The 20,362-nt window shown below is 39.3% G+C and overlaps 2 protein-coding genes across 4 annotated transcripts in view; both read left to right on the top strand.

Annotated features, from left to right (window-relative positions):
- Nucleotides 1–1,159: 1,159 nt before the first annotated feature.
- The window catches only part of ttbk2a (tau tubulin kinase 2a), a 25,568-nt gene continuing 6,365 nt past the window's right edge, over nucleotides 1,160–20,362 (top strand). For all 3 annotated transcript variants that reach the window (XM_056245497.1, XM_056245495.1, XM_056245496.1), the window contains exons 1-13: nucleotides 1,160–1,402; nucleotides 7,614–7,764; nucleotides 10,645–10,792; nucleotides 13,080–13,153; nucleotides 14,259–14,399; nucleotides 14,588–14,692; nucleotides 14,815–14,880; nucleotides 14,999–15,091; nucleotides 15,183–15,308; nucleotides 15,392–15,549; nucleotides 15,656–15,857; nucleotides 15,947–16,158; nucleotides 18,228–18,786. In XM_056245497.1, coding sequence (XP_056101472.1) covers nucleotides 7,696–7,764; nucleotides 10,645–10,792; nucleotides 13,080–13,153; nucleotides 14,259–14,399; nucleotides 14,588–14,692; nucleotides 14,815–14,880; nucleotides 14,999–15,091; nucleotides 15,183–15,308; nucleotides 15,392–15,549; nucleotides 15,656–15,857; nucleotides 15,947–16,158; nucleotides 18,228–18,786 — 1,953 coding nt within the window. In that variant the 5' untranslated portion in view covers nucleotides 1,160–1,402; nucleotides 7,614–7,695. The remainder of the gene's footprint in view (nucleotides 1,403–7,613; nucleotides 7,765–10,644; nucleotides 10,793–13,079; nucleotides 13,154–14,258; nucleotides 14,400–14,587; nucleotides 14,693–14,814; nucleotides 14,881–14,998; nucleotides 15,092–15,182; nucleotides 15,309–15,391; nucleotides 15,550–15,655; nucleotides 15,858–15,946; nucleotides 16,159–18,227; nucleotides 18,787–20,362) is intronic.
- tmed8 (transmembrane p24 trafficking protein 8) overlaps nucleotides 20,270–20,362 on the top strand; it is a 23,992-nt gene continuing 23,899 nt past the window's right edge. Inside the window, exon 1 of the mRNA XM_056245504.1 lies at nucleotides 20,270–20,287. The gene's annotated coding sequence lies outside the window, so the exon portion shown is untranslated. The remainder of the gene's footprint in view (nucleotides 20,288–20,362) is intronic.

Genomic DNA, 20,362 nt, shown 5'->3' with positions numbered 1-20,362 from the left:
TTAGGTATTAAATAGTATTAAAGGGATAGACCACCCAAAAATGAAAACTTTGTCATTAATTACTCACCCTTCATGTCGTTGCAAACCTGTATGACTTATGGGCAAAAATTACAATGGAAGTCAATGGAAACTATAACTGCTTGGTTACCAACGTTTTTCATCTTTTTGTGCTCTGCTGAATAAATAAATGTATAGTTTGGAACCACATGTAAGTGAGTAAATATGAAATTTTTATTTTTTTTCGGGTCAACTATCCCTAAGATAATTAAGAGGGCAAGTGGAACGCAGTATTCTATCAGTATTCTATACATCAGTAGTAGGCATATCAGCATATCCTTAATTGTCCTCCTCCTCATCATTTAATAATGACAAGAAATGCTTTTATGCCTTTATTATTATTCCTAAGACATTTTATGTATGGATAGCAATATTGGATATGAGGAATTGCATGTATCCAAAAAAAAAGTTTTTTTCTTAAAAGAAGTGTACAGTGTACATTTTTGTACACTTTCTTACAAAAGGGATCATATCAGCGTTGTTGGGTAAGTTAGGCCTACTCTAAAAAAGTAATTAATTACTAGCTACTAATTACATCTTCAACAGTGTAATTAGATAACTAATTACTGTCTCTATAAAGTAATGCATTACTTATACTACCACATCAATCTCAACCAGTTACAAAGATAGACATGAAACTGCTTGTTTAATTATTTTAAATAAATAATACACAATTGCATAAATTCTTGAACTGACCAAAGTATTTAAAGGGAGAAAAGTGACATTAAGAACATAAATTGTAACATTAGACGTTACATTTTGATGTTAAATTAGTAACTGTAATTAAATGACAGAAAAATTAAGAGTAGGCCTAATCCTTTACTTTTTTAAAGGGAAGTAATTAAATTGCAGTAATGAATTACTTAAGTAATTAATTAGTCTACTACACAATATAACACTGTATATTATTTAATAGTTATTATATAAGTCAGAAACCAGACAAAACTGTGATTTGCGTGCTGTCCCGTGTTTAAACAGAAGAGGGATCGTTCTCACATTTTAAACACTTCTCGAGAATGCGCCCGGAGAATCTACGTGCACTCTCAGAGTGGAATGCTAGTGCACGCGCTTGCTGTTGCGAAGGGCGATAGCGTCGCGAACGAGCGCGCATGCAGGCAGAAGGATCAGCACGTCACGAATCTGCAGAGATGCTGAAGGACCCGCGATAGGGACATTTACAAAAACACGGCGCAGTTGTGCATATGTCAGAGCAAATGACACCTCATTTCGTTCTCATGGAGGAACATTCCGCGTATTTACACCATTTGACGTCTTCGACATGATTTTAAAGCGTATTTTATGAGAATTATAAACCACACCCGGCGCTGTGAGGATCGGGATTGAGGTGAGTAACATGGATACGGACACTGGGCTCTATGACATGCCGTCAGTGACAGCTGCAGTCACAATAATGCAGTTATAGCACTGTTTTCAAGGTCATGTCCACTGGAACGAACAATTTGTGATAAAGTGTGTGGATGTGTTGTTGTCTGTGTTCACTGTAGCAACGCGACACATCGAGCGGTGCGGATCACATTTCAACAGCGGGCCGCTGCCATTAAACCAGTTCATACTCAAACAGACGAAATATTAACATTTAAATATGGAATAAAATAATCTGATGTTTTTATTAAGAAGTAAAATTCGTCTGCAATGAAACTAGTATATGCAGACAAAAGCAAACGCTGTAATGATCTGATAATTACTTAAACAAGCTCTGCAAAACACACACACACACACACACACACACACAAACACACACACAAATCGTGCTCAGAGTGTTACATACGTTAATTAGCACAATGTGCACACCTCTGTTACATTAGTTTCACAGATCAGTTCTTTAGCGTTAGTAAGTTAATGTGTCTACTTGTTAAAATGACACCTGTCAATCACTAAGCTCTAGGTTTATCTCGCTTCTTAAAGATAATATAATTTCTGATGTCTCTGTACTATTAAATTTTCTTTTGGTTGAGACTTTTATCCAAAGGAAAGCAACTAGTACAACAAAGAGCTGTACTGTCTAATTTTTTCGGTCCTTGATTGGTTGATATTTTAGAACCTCACAATTGGGCTGTGTTCGAAATCGCCCCCTATACCCTCATTTACTATTCCCACATTACTCCACTAATATAGTCCACTTGAGGGAGTGAATGAAAACGAGTGAGTGAATTCTGACTCTTGAGTTCGCCGGAAGGGCTGCCGCTTTTGCATAGTTTGTGCTAGCTGTTTAATAATCATTTAAAACTTAGCAAACTGCCTCCAGTAGTAATGAAAAGATTTATCTTGAACTCTGTCATGGAAACTAGCATGTATAAACCTTAATTAAACAATTTAATAATCAGTTAAAAAGGAATTTATACCTGTATGATATTACGCTGTACCCACATTGGACCGCAGCGGTTTGGAAAATGGATGGATGGATGATTCAGCTGCGGGCGCCATCTTCTGGCCAGACGTGGAAATTCATTCTGCAGTGAATTGTGGGTATTCTATAGTGATGGGCGATACTGCAAATTTCTGTATCGATCCGATACCAAGTAAATACAGGGCCAGTATCGCCGATATCGATACCGATACCGATACTTCTTAATTTTAAAAGCATGCATTTGAACTTGTATGCACTTTCCTGTGCTAGAGCAGTGTGTCATGATTTATGAGGTGAATGCATCATTAATATGCTAAATCTGAACACGTTTTCATGACTACTAGGCCTAAATATTTTGTGATTTGTGCTCTCAACTCCCCTTTAATTAGTCAGTGACTTTTATAAAACTAATTATAGTACTAGCCTACTAGTACTAGCCTACTGTTAAAAAGTTTGGGGTCTGTAAGATTTTTATTTCTCTTAGTAAAAACTGTAATATTACAATTTAACATAGGCTATCTGTTTTCTATGCCATAGTAAACTGTAATTTATTCATGTGATCAAAGCTGAATTTTCAGCATCATTACTCCAGTCATGATGATAATTCATTTTAATATGCTGATTTGCTGCTCAGGAAACATTTCTTATTATTATCAATGTTGAAAACAGTTTCATATTTTGTTGGAAACCATGATACATTTTATGCATAATTATTTGATGAACAAAGTTGAAAGAACAGCATTTATATGAAGTAGATTTTTTTTTTACAGTGTAAAACCCTTGACTGTCACTTTTGATCAATTTAATGCATCGATCCTTGTTGAATAAAAATATTAATTTCATAAAAAAGATCTTACCGACGTCAACATTTTAAACCGTTATGTACAGTTTTGGTTTGTTTATTGCGAAATAACTCCTGATTGTTTCTCTGTCATCTAAGCAAGGCTTCGTTTCCCAAACGCACTGGGCCTGTGAGCTCAGCGAAGCACCAGCATCGAACGCTCTCTGTGATTGATTGGTTTCGTCTTGTATACAGATGACTAGGAGAAAAGGTTCTATCCTACACAATTACCCGCTAACATTCGCTTATTTTTCCACTTAGAAGCTTATTTTACGCACTGAATTGCGTGCTAAATTAATAAAAAAATACTGGTAAAAAAAATACATATTTTTATTTACGATCGATATTTTTATGTGAGGATCGATCCTTTTCGATACCACGTCAGTATCGAAGTATCGATACTTCAGGATCGATCCGCCCATCACTCTAGATGTTGAGCATACATTGGCTGGATCCCAAATGGCACACTCCGGCCTTGTGGACCTCCTTCGAGTTCACACTTGGTGACGTCAGGAATTGCAGACCTAAGGGGCGCTGGCGTCGAGTCCACGAGGGCACGGGAGAGTGTATTTTGGGACAGGCTTGATGACATCATGTCACCGAAAGTCAAACAGCCATGTAACTCCTCCCCTCATTTATCTGATTGGGCGTTCGCAACTTCGCAAAGATTCCTGGGTAGGTAACTCGTGTGGAGGGTGCGAAAGTGCGGGGCTTCGCCGAAGTCCGCATCAAGGGCACTCGCGAGCACACCTCTAAGCACTGAAATACCGAATGGGACACCCTACGGAGTACGGACTCATCAAGGGCATCAAGGGACACCCTACGGACTCATCAAGGGCACTCGTGAGCACACTTCTAAGCACTGAAATGCCGAATGGGACACCCTATGGCCTCATCAAGGGCATCAACAAGGGACACCCTACGGACTCATCAAGGGCACTCGCGAGCACACTTCTAAGCACTGAAATGCCGAATGGGACACCCTACGGACTCATACACTTGCATGACGAGCACGCGCAATTTAAGGCCACGAGACTGCGATCCCCATTTGGGATCCAGCCATAGGTTGTACACTCATTATTGTGGTGGTGCATTGTGGGATTGAATGATTGCACTCGATAAGGGTTCGGACACCACTACAAATAGCTGTCCCCTCAAATAGTGCCCTATTTAAGGGTATAGGGAGCAATTTCGGACACAGCCTTGGATTTTTCGCTGTATTATCTGTGTTCCAGACCAGAGTAAATAAGCATGCATGACATGGAAAACCCGGAGTGGAGTTGGACCAGAGTGATTACAGATGCTTGCTGTGCGGGAAGGGAAATCTCTGTCCTCCACTCCACCCACATACGTTGTTTCTGCACACTATGTCCTAAAGAAAAACCTCTTGAAAAATACTTTTTTTGACTGTTATAAAAATATATGAAATATATGACGACAGTTGTTGTTTTAACTTTATTTTGTATGTCTTTTTTATATTCATTTTTGTTTTTATTTCTCAACAGATGTCACTGCTTATCGTATTGCAGAAGCCAGTGATAAGTTGTCATAGGACAATTGATGATCTCATGTGCGACTTTTTTCATGATTAACTTTACTATATTATTATAAAAATTAAAGTGTATTTTTTTGTTGTGGATGTCCCAATTGCGATTCGCATTTTTCAGAGTTGCCTTTGTGAATAAATAAAGATGTACCTGGTTGTGTAAAATAGGTGCATAATATAGTAATATCGATATTACGATCACAGGCCCCTTAATCTAATCAAGTCATATTACTGCATGTTTTGAGGTATAACTATCATATCGCTGGCTAAGAGAATCGACATCAGGCGATGTATCATGATGAAACATCCAATTTACAGCCCTACCTAAAACTATTGTATAAAAGCAATAAAACCCTCTAAGTCCCTCTGTTGGTCTAAATATCAGCACAGTTGTTACCTGGCTGAACAGGTATATACTGTATATACGGAACTACAGCCTCATTAATATTAGAAATTATTGTTACTGAATTTAAAAAAAAAAACGTTTTCCTCTTTCACAGGTCCACATTTCACTTAAATACACAAATTAATGTCCCCCTGTAGTCAATAATTTGATCATTTAAAACTCATCTTTGATCACCAAAATGACATTTTAAACATTTTCCTGTGAAAAAAAATGTCTTTATACCTTAAAAAAGCTTGAATGCAACTCTACACCTTTGCTTCATTTAGTATAAGTGGACCCATGAATATGCAAATTAGTTTCAGTCACAGGAGCTCAGATTATCTGATCCACTCGGTCAACTTTACTGTAGTAATCGATGCACAATGGCAAGTGGAAATACTGGTTTAATTCAGCTATAAACGTTTGAACCAGAAACTGATTCAGAAGAAGAAGTGGAAGAATGAATTATACATGTTCGTATACAAGTCGATGTTGGTAATCAGAATGGTAATGCGTTTTATATCGCACTCTACAATGTTGAACACATAACGGTAATTAATATGATTAGTCTTTTGCTTGACTATGTTATCTAACAGCTAATTATGTGTGTTGCTAATGTTTACACAAACCATGTTCCTGTTCGCCATCTCAGATTCAGCTGCGTTCTAAAAATCAGCATCCTTAGAAATGCTTAGAACAACTCAGAACGGAGAAAGGAATATAGTTCATCATAACATCGTAATATACATCATATACACAACTCAGGGCATAACCTGGCTCCTCTCGAGACCGCAGTTAATGATATGCTAAAGCCCGCCCGCACGTTCACGTGATTGGTTACAAGGGACAGTGGTGGCCAACATTATTAGAACACGTGGCATATTTAAGAGGTTTCAGTTGTTATTTTCCAAGAAGACAGTGACCCTAAACATTCTTCTAACTATTGCCGGAAGTTCGAACTACCTGCGACTGAAGGAATCAGCTGGAACATTGAAAATGACGGACTGGCCCCGTCAAAGTCCGGACCTCAACCTCATCGAGTAAATTTGGAGCGAGTTGGAAAATAAACTGGACAGATCTATTGTACATTCAAAGGAAAGCCTTTGGATAACATTAGTGTTGAAGTTCTCAGGAAATATATTGACACTATGCCAGAGAGATGTGCTGCTATAATTGCTGCAAAAGGTGGACATACCAAATATTAAAGTCAAAAGTGGATAAAAACAGTACGACTCACTGTCTGACTCAATCACAATCTGATATTTGTTGTGCTCAGGGCAACCATTTGCATGTTTCATGAAAATTATGAAATTTAATCATGTTTTGGAGGCAAAAAATGTCAATATTTTAAGATCTGTCAGGTGTTCTAGTAATTTTGGCCACCACTGTAGTTTGTGACGTCAGAAACACTTGACAAAGTCTCTTGCTTAAAGGATAATTCTGGTATTTAACACTTTGAGTCTATTTTCTAGTTTGTTTTGGATGAACTAGAGTGGTGGACTTAGAAATTTTGACGATGGGTCCTGTCTGGACTTTTTGACTATTTTAGAATCGCCTCTGAGCGCTTCAGAGTGGATGTCTATGGGCATGCTCAAACATGTCCTTAAAACAACCCTTAACGTTCGTTTTCAAAACTGTGCAACTCACCGAGTGGTTAGTGGTGTTCGTTGATGTTCCAAAACAAGTAGCGTAGCGAAATACAGTTTCTGTCGTGTTTTATTTGCCATTTTTTAAAATCGTATTGATGTCTGCTGGAGGACTCAGTGCTCGTTGATATTACTGCGCTACCGGAAACGGAAAGGGGTCTGTTTACATTTGGTTGTAGTCTTTCGCTCGGTTCTCCGTCTCTCAGAAGGCTATCGTGAGCTGAGCAACTGCGGCAAAGTGGTTGTCGCCATCAAGTGGCCGGGAGTGTGCTAATGCTTCAGACTCAAATATCGAGCGGAAGTTTATACGCGGTTGTGAGGTATCTGAAAAAATAGTTCCACTATAGCAAATAACACGGATTGAAAGCATACATTGCGCCGATATATTTGTTTTTAATCATCAACGAACACCACTAACCACTCGGTGAGTTGCACAGTTTTGAAAACCAACGTTAAGGGTTGTTTTAAGGACATGTTTGAGCATGCCCATAGACATCCACTCTGAAGCGCTCAGAGGCGATTCTAAAATAGTCAAAAAGTCGAGACAGGACCCATCGTCAACATTTCTAAGTCCACCACTCTAGTTCATCCAAAACAAACTAGAAAATAGACTCAAAGTGTTAAATACCGGAATTATCCTTTAATGAAATATTACATTTTTACTTAGCAGTTTTTATGATGGAATAAGAAGCCACGGATTGTGCATTGTAAGTGCTGTAACAGTACAACAAGCAACTTTAACACAATGCTCTTTTCTTTTCTGTGTCCAGTGGGCACCACCGGGCTCCAATGCCAGACCGAGGCCACTGCCACTGGTGTTAGGGGACGAGCACGAGTCAGACCACAGACAGGATGAGCGCAGGGCAGGAGCAGACAGACATCCTGACCACGGGCATTCTGGTGAAGGAACGATGGAAAGTAGTAAGTCTGCAGGTTTTAATGCACATCAGTGTGGTGTAGTGATGCGTAGATCGCGGTTATATCTGCGGACACTGGATCATCCTGGGGTTGGGCGGGCCAAGTAATAAAAAAATAACATTCCAATTAATTAAGCTTGTGGGTCACGGGTGGATGAGATAAATCATCATAATGTGTTGATTTTAATAAAGACACAAACTCTCATTTCACAGTAATACGCGTCCCTCTTTTACTTTCGTTTTCAACAACAACATATCTCTTAAAGGTGCTGAATCATTAAAATGACCGTAATATGTTTGCAGAGATGTAGCAAACATGCTTAGTTCAAATACTTGTTTATCCAAATACAATGCTACGGCCTGTCAATCTACTTTGAAATATGCATTGTGTTCCAGAATGTCTGTTTTTTTTTTGGTCTGTGTGATCCCGCACACTGCCAATTTACTCAATAGTATTTCGACACCCTGGGTTGCCAGTTGGCGGAAAACAGTGTATTGCAGCCATGGAAGCCAGCAAACGAACTGGGTCAGAGATTACAGATTCTGCCCGACCAATAAAAACATTGCAAATGTATTTATTAGCTGATCAACTTACAGTGTAAGGCTCATCGCTTTCCATTGTCAATTGTCCTCGTTCCTGTTGTATGTCCTGAGTCTGAGGAGGAGAAGGGGTCGGGGAAACAACTCTCTCTAACAGTTTCAATTTGGACTGCAGTACCCATTTCAACCACTAGCTATCAATATTACATACTGCACCTTTAAAGGAAAACCGTTCAAGGAAAACAAATACCTAAAGAGCACTATATAAAATTAATTACATAAAACACATTATATAAAACACAAAGGAAAAAAACTACATGAGAGATTGCTTAATAACTTAACAGATTTAACAAAAAATATACACATGCCTAAATTATTCTGATAGTGATAAGTGTTTTCCAACATGATGGAAATATTAACTTGTTTAAAGCTTAATTTTCCATCAGGCATCCATTTGCAGACTCTAAGCTACGGAGTTGTGGGGTCCACTTGTTTAAGCAGCAATGGAGACAAAACCGATCAGAGAGAAATTTGAAAAAGGAGAATTAAAAACAAAAGGGAGAAAAGAAAGAAAAATATTTATTTTTAACAGCAGAGTTGTGACGTTAGAACTGGTCCTTGCATCTCTAGTGTGGTGCTTTGCTTGTTAAATTACCAGACAGCATAGTTATTGATTTAGACATTTCTTAAAGGGGTCATATAATGGTACATGCACTTTTACAAGTTGATTGTACAGAAATGTGTGTTGGCAGTGCCTGTACACAACCATCATAAAATGATAAAAATCCATCCAGTGTTTTTGTTTTAATCTCCTTATATGTTTTCCCCTGTCTCAAATCAAGCCGTTCGAGCCTGTGACGTCACACGCTCGGAAGCCCCTCCCACGATTGTTGATTGACAGCAGCGTTTCAACACAGACCCGCCCTCGCTCGTGAGAGCTCAATCATAGTCTGCGTGGACCGGGCATTGTTGATATGCTGGAGCACTGTCTATGAGCAGAATGGCGTCTAAGCGATTGTGGTGTTCTGATCTTGGGTGTAATAACGAACACAGTTCTAAATCCTAAATTGCTAATTCCACATTCCTAAATCCGAACCGCTGAAGACGCAGTGGCTGAGTTTGTTTTCGAAGGGAATATTCCCCACGAGCAACGTCAATGCTTTCATGTTTGCGCGAATCATTTCTCACCAGACTGCTTTATAAACGAGGATCAGTATAAAGCTGGTTTTGCTAAGAAGCTGCTCATGAAAAAAGGATCGGTACCAGCTATTCGTGTTCCTGCTGAACCTCTAGAACAACTGAAGTGTGTGTAACGTTTTATTAAACTTTATATTAATATTTATATTAAACTTTGCAAATCGCTAGCTGCAGGCTTCACAATGAATGCGTCGGTTTACACTCAGGGTACATTACGGCATGTTTTCTATGTACGATGTTCTCAATATAATTCATAATCCCACGTTTGTACTGAACAACGCGTTATGGTTATTGTGTTATTGTGTTACAAACGGTGTACACACACACAGAACAGAGAGGCGGGGTGAGCAAAGCTCATTATCATTTAAAGGCATATGCACTGAAACGGCGTGCTGAAAACAGCTGTTTTTGACCAGGTAAAATAAGTGTTTTCTTACAATACTAATGAGAATTTTTAATTAAAGTATATTACAAACTTTTAATTTAGACCCTAAAGAATCATTTTCGCTTGTACAAAAATGGCATTATATGACCCCTTTAAAGAGATAGTTGTTCACAAAAATTAAAACCTTGAAAAGAAACCGCATTTAAATTTGCTTTCTGGAAAGCATGAAACCATGTTTGCCTACGTAGTGGCAAGTAGTGACTCACTCCTCACGCTGATCTAATATTGCAGTGTGTCTTCATCTGTGTAACTCACTGACCAGCTCTTTTAGTGCACTGATCAGTAATACAATGCTTCCTCTGACGGAACGTTGTATAATCCTCCGAGAAAACTAGCTGTCTCTGTACAGGGAGATCTGAGGGGAAAAGGAAGTGACATGAAAGGGCAGAAGACATTGTGGGGACATGTGATGCCAGGAGAAATAAATTGCAAAATATAAAAAGTTAAATCCAACCACTGTGCAGAATTTTTGTTTTGTTTTACATTAAATCTAGTATAATTGGTGTATAAGTATAAGTTTAAATGTACTTATCATAGTATAAGTACATTTAAAGGGTTGATTTAAATAGTGTTTATTATATTATTTTAGAATTATATCATTATTTATTTAATTATCAATGTTTCTTGCACCAAAAATAGTCCAAAATAGTACAGTGATATCACTCTGGTCTGCTTACCTCTGATATTTGCTTTTTGCTTCAGGTGAAAAAAATCGGCGGTGGCGGCTTTGGCGAGATCTACGAGGCTCTGGACCTGATGAACCGCACCAGCGTGGCTCTGAAAGCAGAGTCCGCTCAACAACCCAAGCAGGTTCTGAAGATGGAGGTAGCGGTCTTGAAGAAACTTCAAGGTAAGTGAAGTAGAGCAGATAAATGTATATGTGACCCTGGGCCACAAAACCAGTCACATGGGTCAATTTTCTGAAATTGAGATTTATACATTACCTGAAAGCTGAATAAATAAACTTTCCATTGATGTATGGATTGTTAGGATTGGACGATATTTGTCCGAGAGATACAACTATTGGAAAATCTGGAATCTGAGGGTGCAAAAAAATCGAAACATTGAGAAAATCGCCTTTAAAGTTGTGCATTTATGTTGGCGATTGTGCTGCATTCACTCACAAAAATAAATGTTTTATATATTTACGGTAGGAAATTTACAAAATATCTTCATGGAACACGATCTTTACTTAATATGCTAATGATTTTTGGCATTAAGGAAAAATCTATAATTTTGACCCATACAATGACCCATAGCTATTGCTACAAATATACCCGTGCGACATGTGACTGGTTCTGTGATGTTTGTAAATGTTTTTTTTATTTTCATTTTTTTTATCACAACTGCCATACATCAAATTTACTAGTTTTTTAGTTTTTTATATATATACACCACCGTTCAAAAGTTTGGTGGTCCTTGAGATTTTTTATTTTTTTTAAAAAATTGGAAAAAGGTGCAACACTCACTCTTAAGGAAATCCAACATTATTGGTTAAAAACGTGTGACGTTTCAGCCATTATCAAGGCCTTCATCAGACATCAAGAGCAACAATCTCACATATTGCTTTGAACACTCTTTCAAAATTAGCAAACGTTTTTTTTATTACATTTTTTAAAGAAATGTATATTTTCTGTAAGAACGCATTACATTGAAAAGTGATGTAATCATCTTCTTCTTCTTCTTCTGAAATGGTTTATTTCAAATAAACATTATATTCATCAAAGAATCCTAAGAAAAAATATATCACGGTTCTACAAAAATTCTAAGCAGCACAACCGTTTTTAACATTGATAATAATAAGAAATGTTTCTTGAGCAGCAAACCATCATATTAGAATGATTTCTGAAGGATCATGTGACACTGAAGACTGGAGTAATGATGCTGAAAATTCAGATTTGCAATCAGGAATAAATTAAATTTTAACATTTATTATATATTTAACATATATAATAATATTTCATAGTATTACTGTATTTCTGATCAAAGAAATGCATTACATAAATACATACTGACCCCAAACTTTTGAACAGTATTTTTTTTCTTATATCTTGATTTTTGAGTACTTTTGATCTTGTGTAATTGTTTTCTTGATTAAAACTTAACTATGTTTTTGATTCCGTTATATACATTACAATTTCAAAGAGGGAATCTGAATACCGGTAGTTTCAAATAGAGATACGAATGTCTGTGATTATAAAACAACTCGTACTGCAAGGATCTGTAGCTAACCTTGAAATCAAACCGTGCTCTCTCTTCTACTGGGCAAAGAATCAACAAATCAATTAGCAGAGCACCGCAATGACACCATCATTATCCTCTTTCGCTCCCTTTACAGTCTTCCTCCATTATATCCTCAACCTCTCCACACTGCTTATGAAAAAAATCAATGTACTTGTATCACGTTGGCTGTAATATGCCTTTATGATAGGACAGAGTGGTTTGATCTCTTCCTGAGGGAAAGACTTGTAACTGGAGATCTCTCTATCTACTCGCGGCCCCCAGAAGTAAACAAAACACTAGCAGTGATGCACACAAAACATGATACAGTTGCTTTTTTTTTTAAGTAATATATGCAAATCTACTAGACACTAGCAAAAAAAAAGTAGATGTCATTTTTCACAAAATTATGTATACTAATACTCACACTCATAACAGAATAATCATAATAATGGAGCACTGGAGACCGGGTGGAAGAGGCAAGTGAGGAAGATAGGGCCTTGCAGAGGGCTGTAGGGTGTTTCATATCAGAGTGGAATATGAATGAAGCTGGTCTGATCTGCTACTGTGGCCCAGAGTGTCCCAAGAGAGCCGAGTCGCACTGAACTAAATGCATAAACCTCCCCCTTCTCTGGACAGACCACCATAATAGGAGGAGGAGTAGAGGATCACATGGACAGAAAAAGAAAGAAACTTACTGTTTACTACTATCATTCTTTTTCAAGTCCACTTCTAATGTTTATCATGTATCCACTACCCACCTTCTTTTTGATCCTTTGAAATAAACAGGCTTTTTTGCTTAGTACTTTTAAGACTTCTACTGTATATGTAAATGACTTCTGTTATGCCTGGTTGGCATGTGAAATGAGTTACAATGATATGTAGTTTAATGAAGTTTCATCTCGTTGCTGTTTCAGGAAAGGATCACGTTTGTCGGTTTGTTGGATGTGGCCGCAATGATCGCTTTAACTATGTTGTCATGGAACTTCAGGTGAGGCCTGATTGACTGATTATGCATTTGTTCTAACTTAATGTGTGCCTAATATTACAGTTTATTTATGGTGATGGTCTGGCACACTTAATTGTTGTATTTAATTAATATGAGAGTGCAGTAATATACACAGAATGCTATAAAGATGATAAATGGACAATAAAGATGGTTAAAGCTTCTATGTGATCTGTAAAGAAACCATTGCCTTAAAGGTTTAGAAGGCTTATACAAATCTGTCATCATTTACTCACCCTCGTGTCGTTCCAAACCTGTAAGACTTTCGTTCATCCTCGGAACACAAATGAAGATATTTTTTTAATGAAATCTGAGAGCTTTCTGTCCCTCCATTGACAGCTACACAACTACCACTTTGACGCTTCAAAAAGTTAATTAAGAGATCGTAAAACCAATCCATGTGAATTGAGCGGTTCAGTCCAAATTTTCTAAAGAGACTCAATCACTTTATATGATGAACAGATTGAATTTAGGCCTTTATTCACATATAAATATTCATCAACTCATACATCAGATCTGGTAAACAGAAGCTTAAGCATGCTTGCTTGACATGTGAGAACCAATAAGGTTCATTCTCCTGTTACTCTTCCTGTTGAACTTCTGTTTATGTTTGCTGATCAATGTTTATGTGAATAAAATCTGTTCATCATATAAAGCGATCATGACTCTTCAAAAAAATTGGACTAAACTCAATTCATATGGATTAGTTTTACGATATCTTTATAAACTTTTTGAAGCGTCAAAGTGGTAGTTGCGTAGCTGTCATTGGAGGGACAGAAATTTGTGTTTAGAAGATGAATGAAAGTCTTACGGGTTTGGAAAGACATGAGGGTAAGTAATTAATGACAGAATTTTTGGGTGAACTATCCCTTTAAAGTAAACATAAGGTAAATGCATAACTTACCTATAAATAGATTAACTCATTTATGCATTTAAAATGTAGATTTGTCTTTTTGTAATTTATATAATAATTTGATGACTACATACTTTGCAGCCTGTGTTCATTTATTTATGACTTCATATCAAACCTGCCTTTTGACCAAATATTTGTTGCCAAAACAATTAACTGTTGCCTTTTTGGCTTTTGCAGGGCCGTAATTTAGCGGATCTGAGGAGGAGCATGAACCGTGGTACTTTCACAGTCAGTACTACACTCAGACTGTGTCTGCAGATGCTGGAGGCCATCGAGAGCATCCACTCAGTGGGCTTTTTACACCGTGACATTAAACCGGTAAGAATTGTCGGTTTAAACTCTTTTAGCTGCCTTACAAAATATATATTTCTGTGTTGTAAATAAGTAGTACCGGTAGTATACTTAAATAGTGTGGTTAGTATAATAATAGGATGCTTTAAAGTGTACTTTTTACTTAAAAGATTACAACCTCATTGTAATAAATAGCTTGTTCTCACTGTTTTCAGTCCAACTTTGCCATGGGCCGATTCCCTAGCACATGTCGAACATGCTACATGTTAGACTTTGGTTTGGCGCGGCAGTTTACAAACTCCTGTCAAGAAGTCAGACCGGTCAGTATCAATAGTCATTTCTAATACAGGTTTTCTGACTGTACTTGTTTATATGTTTGTGAGAATTTATCTGTCACTGGGTTTTATATATTTGTGTACTGTAAGATTCTTTTCTCTCCTAGCCGCGTCCTGTTGCAGGGTTTAGGGGTACAGTACGATACGCCTCAGTCAATGCCCACAAGAACAAGGTAAGAATCTGCCATGTTTGCTCTGTTGTTCCTGCACAATCTCTGCTGTTGTTGGTAATATTTCAGTTACAAGGATAATTCTGGTCTGATCCGATTTATTTTGGTCTTACTGTCACAGGAGATGGGAAGACATGATGACTTGTGGTCTTTGTTCTACATGCTGGTGGAATTCTTGGTCGGGCAACTACCCTGGAGGAAGATAAAAGACAAGGTGCTGATCGGGCTGGAGGAAGAAGTGCTTAGACAAGCATATGCCTGTCTGTTTGGGAAGTGATGATGATATTTGTATATTTATGCATTAGGAGCAAGTGGGGAAGTTAAAAGATACATACGATCATCGGCTGATGTTGAAACACCTGCCGCCAGACTTCAGTGTCTTTCTGGACCACATCAGTAATCTGGACTACTTTACCAAACCTGACTATCAGGTAAAAATATGATACTTTAATAAATCAATGGAATATCTAGCCGTTATTGGTTAATCTGACTTGAAATGATCTATCCACTTTAGCTTCTGAGGACCGTTTTTGAGAATAGTATGAGAACCTACAACGTAGTGGAAAATGACCCTTATGATTGGGAAAGGATGAGCTCCGATAGCCCACTGACAATCACCGCTGCGGCAAACACGCCACAGCATCACACACGCCTCACGCCTGCTCAGATGGGGTAAATCATGTGACTGCTTTACTTTTGTTGAACTCTCTCTCAAATATTTGGATTTTCTTAGTTGTGGGATTACCAAAAATACTCAGGTTCTTCTGTTTTCTTCCAGCGTTTTGAATGCCTCCTTGATGCCTGGAGATCAGAAGGAGAACACAGATGAAGTTCTGCAGGATGAGCAGCTCAGTGATGGGGACAATGCTCGGCCCGAGAATCTGCCTGGATCTCCGAGCCTTCCTCTCAGGAACCAGGAGACTGATGTCTGGGAGGACCTGGACCGCAATCGGAACCGAATCTGTCCTGCTGTCTGGAAGGTACCAGAATGTGTACCGTGAACTGAATCAATCGCAGACATCTTTGTCTATTGTTGCAGGCTTCATATTCTGTTGTCGTTCTCTTCTAGATGGGAGCAGAGGATGAACATAGCAACCAAGGCAATCAGAGTCCCCATGCAGGGCTTAGCATTGGTTCACCAGTGCGAGTCCGGTCAGAGTTGGTGCCCTCAGATAGAGACACTCCTCTTCTGAGGAAATTGCGAAACATTCATAGTTTTGAGCTGGAGAAGAGACTAACTTTGGAGCCCAAACCCAACACTGAGCGTTTTGTGGAGGCCTGGTAAGTCTCTTCAACTCTCAAGATTGCATTATTTCTAGAGATGCACTGATTGCAGTTTTTTTTGGCCGATTCTGATTTTTTTGTTGGTGTGACCTGCCGATACCGATTGCAGATTCTGATTTTCTTTCAAAGAACTGTAATTGACAGCAGATACAAACAAAAATCTACTTTTCTTCAAGGAAAAAAAACAGGAAAAATACAGTAATAAAATAAGAACAAATCAAATTTCCCAAACAGCAGCACAAATAAATGCAATAGAATAAAGAGATATGAAATAAACACGGCTTTAAGTTTTTCAGGTGGCTCTAATAGTATATTCAGGTAAGAAATAATACAGAAATGAAAGTAATCAAATGTAAAATAACACTGGATAGTCTTCATTGTAAAAATTAAATACAGACTAATGCTTACAATTTAAGTTACAAAAGTTTTAAGAGCAGAGAGTGATTTTCTTTGTCTTGACAGACAGCAGCAGGAATAGACTGCTGTCACTTTAAGAGTTTAATGCATGGTATCCAATATACTGTTACACAACTTGTGTTATCTTTCTCAACTAATTAGGTTCAAAAACTGACTGTTTAACTGAATACTCGCTGAATATAATTTAGTGTGTATTTGACCATTTAAGCGCAGTAAGCCACTCATTTTGGTACTTGCGACTCACAAGCTGCTTGAGACTGAGAAGCGGCTTGTGCGCTCCACTTATATAGATCAATGGTGCGGACGCTTTTGGTGTCAGCGCGAAACCTGGAATTACCGTATTTTCCGCACTATACGGCGCACCGGATTATAAGGCGCACCTTCAATGAATGACCTATTTTAGAACATTTTTCATATATAGGGCGCACCGGATTATAAGACGCATAAAATACTGCAGTCAAACGTTTGACTGGGTTTGCGTTATGCATCCACTAGATGTCAACAAAACAGTCAGATAAAGTCAAACTTCATCTGACAACTCCGTTCACTCCCATGGTAACGTTGTTCAAACGTTAAAGAAAAACTCCGGTCAATTTTAATATTGAGCTCATTTTTTGTAAATTTGGAGTGCTGTCAGTACAGATAACAACGACAAAAACCGGTGTTGCCTACACCGTGTTATCCTCTTTTTTAAATGTGCACCCTGTTGACTTAAACGGGAAAAGTTTTAAACCTGCTTTTAGCCTCTTAACAACCTTAATGCGTCATTACAAGTGCACACCCATGTGAGTGAACACGGTGAATCTGACTGCAGTAAATGTGAAAGATATGAATAAAAATGATGTTTATTTAGCCAGCTCACATACCTGTATTTTCTTCCTGTTTTCGGTCGAAGTCCACAGTAGGCGATTGTCGAGTGCGCGCGCGCGATCATTGGTAACTAAGCAACAGTGGAGACTCAGACTGTCAGCCGATGACGGTGCTGTGTGGTGTTCTGAGAATATCAGCTCAAATGGATGATTCATCCGAATCAGATGTTGAACACACGGAGGAGGTTTGATCGCGCGCGCAGCGCGCGAAGTCGACAATCAACTACTGTGGACTTCGGCCGAAAACAGGAAGTAAATACGGGTATGTGTGCCGGCTGAATAAAGAGATTATTGCTGCCTTCGTGAAAGCTCGGATCACAGTAGAGACTGATATATGGATATATCAGCCCAGGCATCCACGATCCATTGCCAGATAGTGGCGTAAGTCGGCCGGCGCTGTCTCCCCGGCTTGGTGAACGTGTGTGCACCACCCATATATAAGGCGCTCCGGATTATAAGGCGCACTGTCGTTTTTTGAGAAAATTAAAGGCTTTTAAGTGCGCCTTATAGTGCGGAAAATACGGTAGTAAAATTATTACAGGCACTATTTAACCGTAGCGAATGAGACGAGTAAGTGAGAGGAGGCGGTTGTGTGTCACTTCGCTGTCGGAGAGAAGAGAGCGAGAACGCGCAGCTGGCGTTATTGCCTGTGCCGCTGGCAACAAAACGGACCGGCTCGGTCGATCTGTGCTTCTCTAATTATTTCAAATATTCAGCATTCAGCAACTTTTCGGTATGTTCTGGACTCTTAGTCTGCATTCTTTCTGTTTCTGTGAACAGTTCTGGTAAGCAGCCACCTGGTACAGCACGGGAAGGGGAAGCTGATGGTGTCCCTGGCATGGCCATATCCAACGTAAGTCACACAGAGCGTGTTTGGCACCATGACGAGGATTTCCGCTCTGGCGGTGGCTCACCCAAGCCTGCTTCACCTGGATCTCCTGAGCAGGGCGACGGTGCAGCTAACAGTGGCTTTGTTGCTCTAAACCTGAGCTCAGGTCTACAAGATGTTGAGTTGCGTGATTGGGTGATGGTAGAGAAGGGCTCTGACCTGCAGGACTTCAAAGAGGCAGCAGGAAGTAACCCTGGTCATAAAGCCAAACTCACTAGTAGCCCATCAGATGAGTGTGAAGAGGAGCCAGAGCTTTTGCAGCCAATGGATGAATCACCGGATAAAGAATCCACTCCTAGTCCCGTACAAGGAGACGCCCACACGCCTCACACAGTCCAGGGCCCACAAAGGATGGACCGGTTGGAGCTCTGTGTATTCCCTGCTGCATGTGGACCTCCTGTTACCCCCACCAGCCCTGGTGAGGCACTGGCTGAAGGAGCGCTCACACAGGTAACTAAAGCCTAGAAAAGGTGTTGTTTTCACTGCTCCTACAAAATGTCTACAGTCCCAAATTTGGTAATGTGAAAAGTTTTCAAATTAATGGGTTTGTCAGCAAAGCTGCCAACAGGAAGTGAGGCTCTATCTTGGCAGTGCTTTGGCTCATCAAGACAAATTTTGGAAGGTGTCATGGATACCATGACCCAAGGGTACCTGAGCAGTAGGTTGACAGTGCCCCCTTAAATATACAGTATTTCATATGAAACCTGTGTAATCCCTACCAAGTTTCTCACTAAATTTGGATGAGCCAAACAAGAACTGAGGCTAAGGCTTGGCAACATTTTAATCTATCAAAAAGTTACAGTAATAATGTTTTTCACTTAACACCCCTCCTGATAATTTCCTTCCAGCTGCCCTGTTCTGGATGTCTAGGCAAACACAGTGCTCGAAGTGGGGCGGTACTCACCGGTACGCAGTACCGGCACTTCTACATTTTATTCTTTTTTTCTTGCGTACCGCTACTTCTCACATGTAGCCGGTACTCTACCACTGACAGAAAAATATAATATATAGAAATATAAATGCAGTCCATTTACTGACAGAAAAAGCGTCAATGTCAGAGAGATTGGTAATGACCTAACGTTACATAAACTACACTACCCAGAGGGCACTACGTGACTTACTTCAGATCTTGACGAATCACGTAAAGGCAAGCAGTCGGCCCACCCTATCAGAAGTTCGCTTCTCAGTGGATGCTAGTTCGAAAAAGCTGTCTGATGCCTGCGGCTTCCGCCTGATCGTTAAAGATTTTTTTTACTGTTGAAACTGAAAACCTAGAAACTAAAAAGAAGTGTGTCGAGTTTGTAAGTCGTTATGTTAGCCTGGCTTCAGAAAGGTACTAAATGAACGCGTGTGCCAGAGCCAGACACGACAACAGAGGTCCAAGTCCAAGTTAACGTTGATGTGAGCGGAACAGCTAGCGTTAATAAGGAGTCTGCAGCTACCAACCTTAACGTTACCTTAGTTCATGACACCGACGTCAACAATAACGTGAGTAACGAAAGACATGGATGGCCTGACTGTTGGTCAAGGGACCAAATGATGTATTTTTGCTCCACGAAAAGCTGGCTCGTTTTTAAAGATAACAAACTGGGCTGCAAAACATGTAGTAGCATCCCGTCACTTGCTGCCCTGTCAAGAGAATGTAGGGAATGTTTAATTCAAGCCTTTGGTACAGACAAGGCGAAGCAACAGCAGTCACTGTGTAAAAAAAGACTTGGAGGAGTTCCGTTTTCACACACACATGCAGACACGCACGCACGCACCCACCCACACACACACGCACACGCACACGACTTGTTAAATAGATTTATGTTGTTAATAAATATTAATAAATTGTTGTTGTACCAGCAATATCTCCAATTTTTGTTTTTCACGGTAGAAATCTCAAATGTCATGATTTGCCAATGCAAGAGAGTGCCGGTACCTTTTTTCCCACTTCAAGCACTGGTCAGCAGTATAAAGGTGGTCTCTGAGGGCTGCTCACCTGTCAGCCACAGTAATGGGATACAGACAGCTCACCCTCAGG

This window comes from Rhinichthys klamathensis, unplaced genomic scaffold, assembly GCF_029890125.1.
Source record: "Rhinichthys klamathensis goyatoka isolate OS25496 unplaced genomic scaffold, OSU_Roscu_1.1 h1tg000032l_1, whole genome shotgun sequence".
In the NCBI taxonomy this organism is placed as follows: Eukaryota; Metazoa; Chordata; class Actinopteri; order Cypriniformes; family Leuciscidae; genus Rhinichthys; species Rhinichthys klamathensis.
This window is presented reverse-complemented; position numbering and strand designations above follow the sequence as displayed.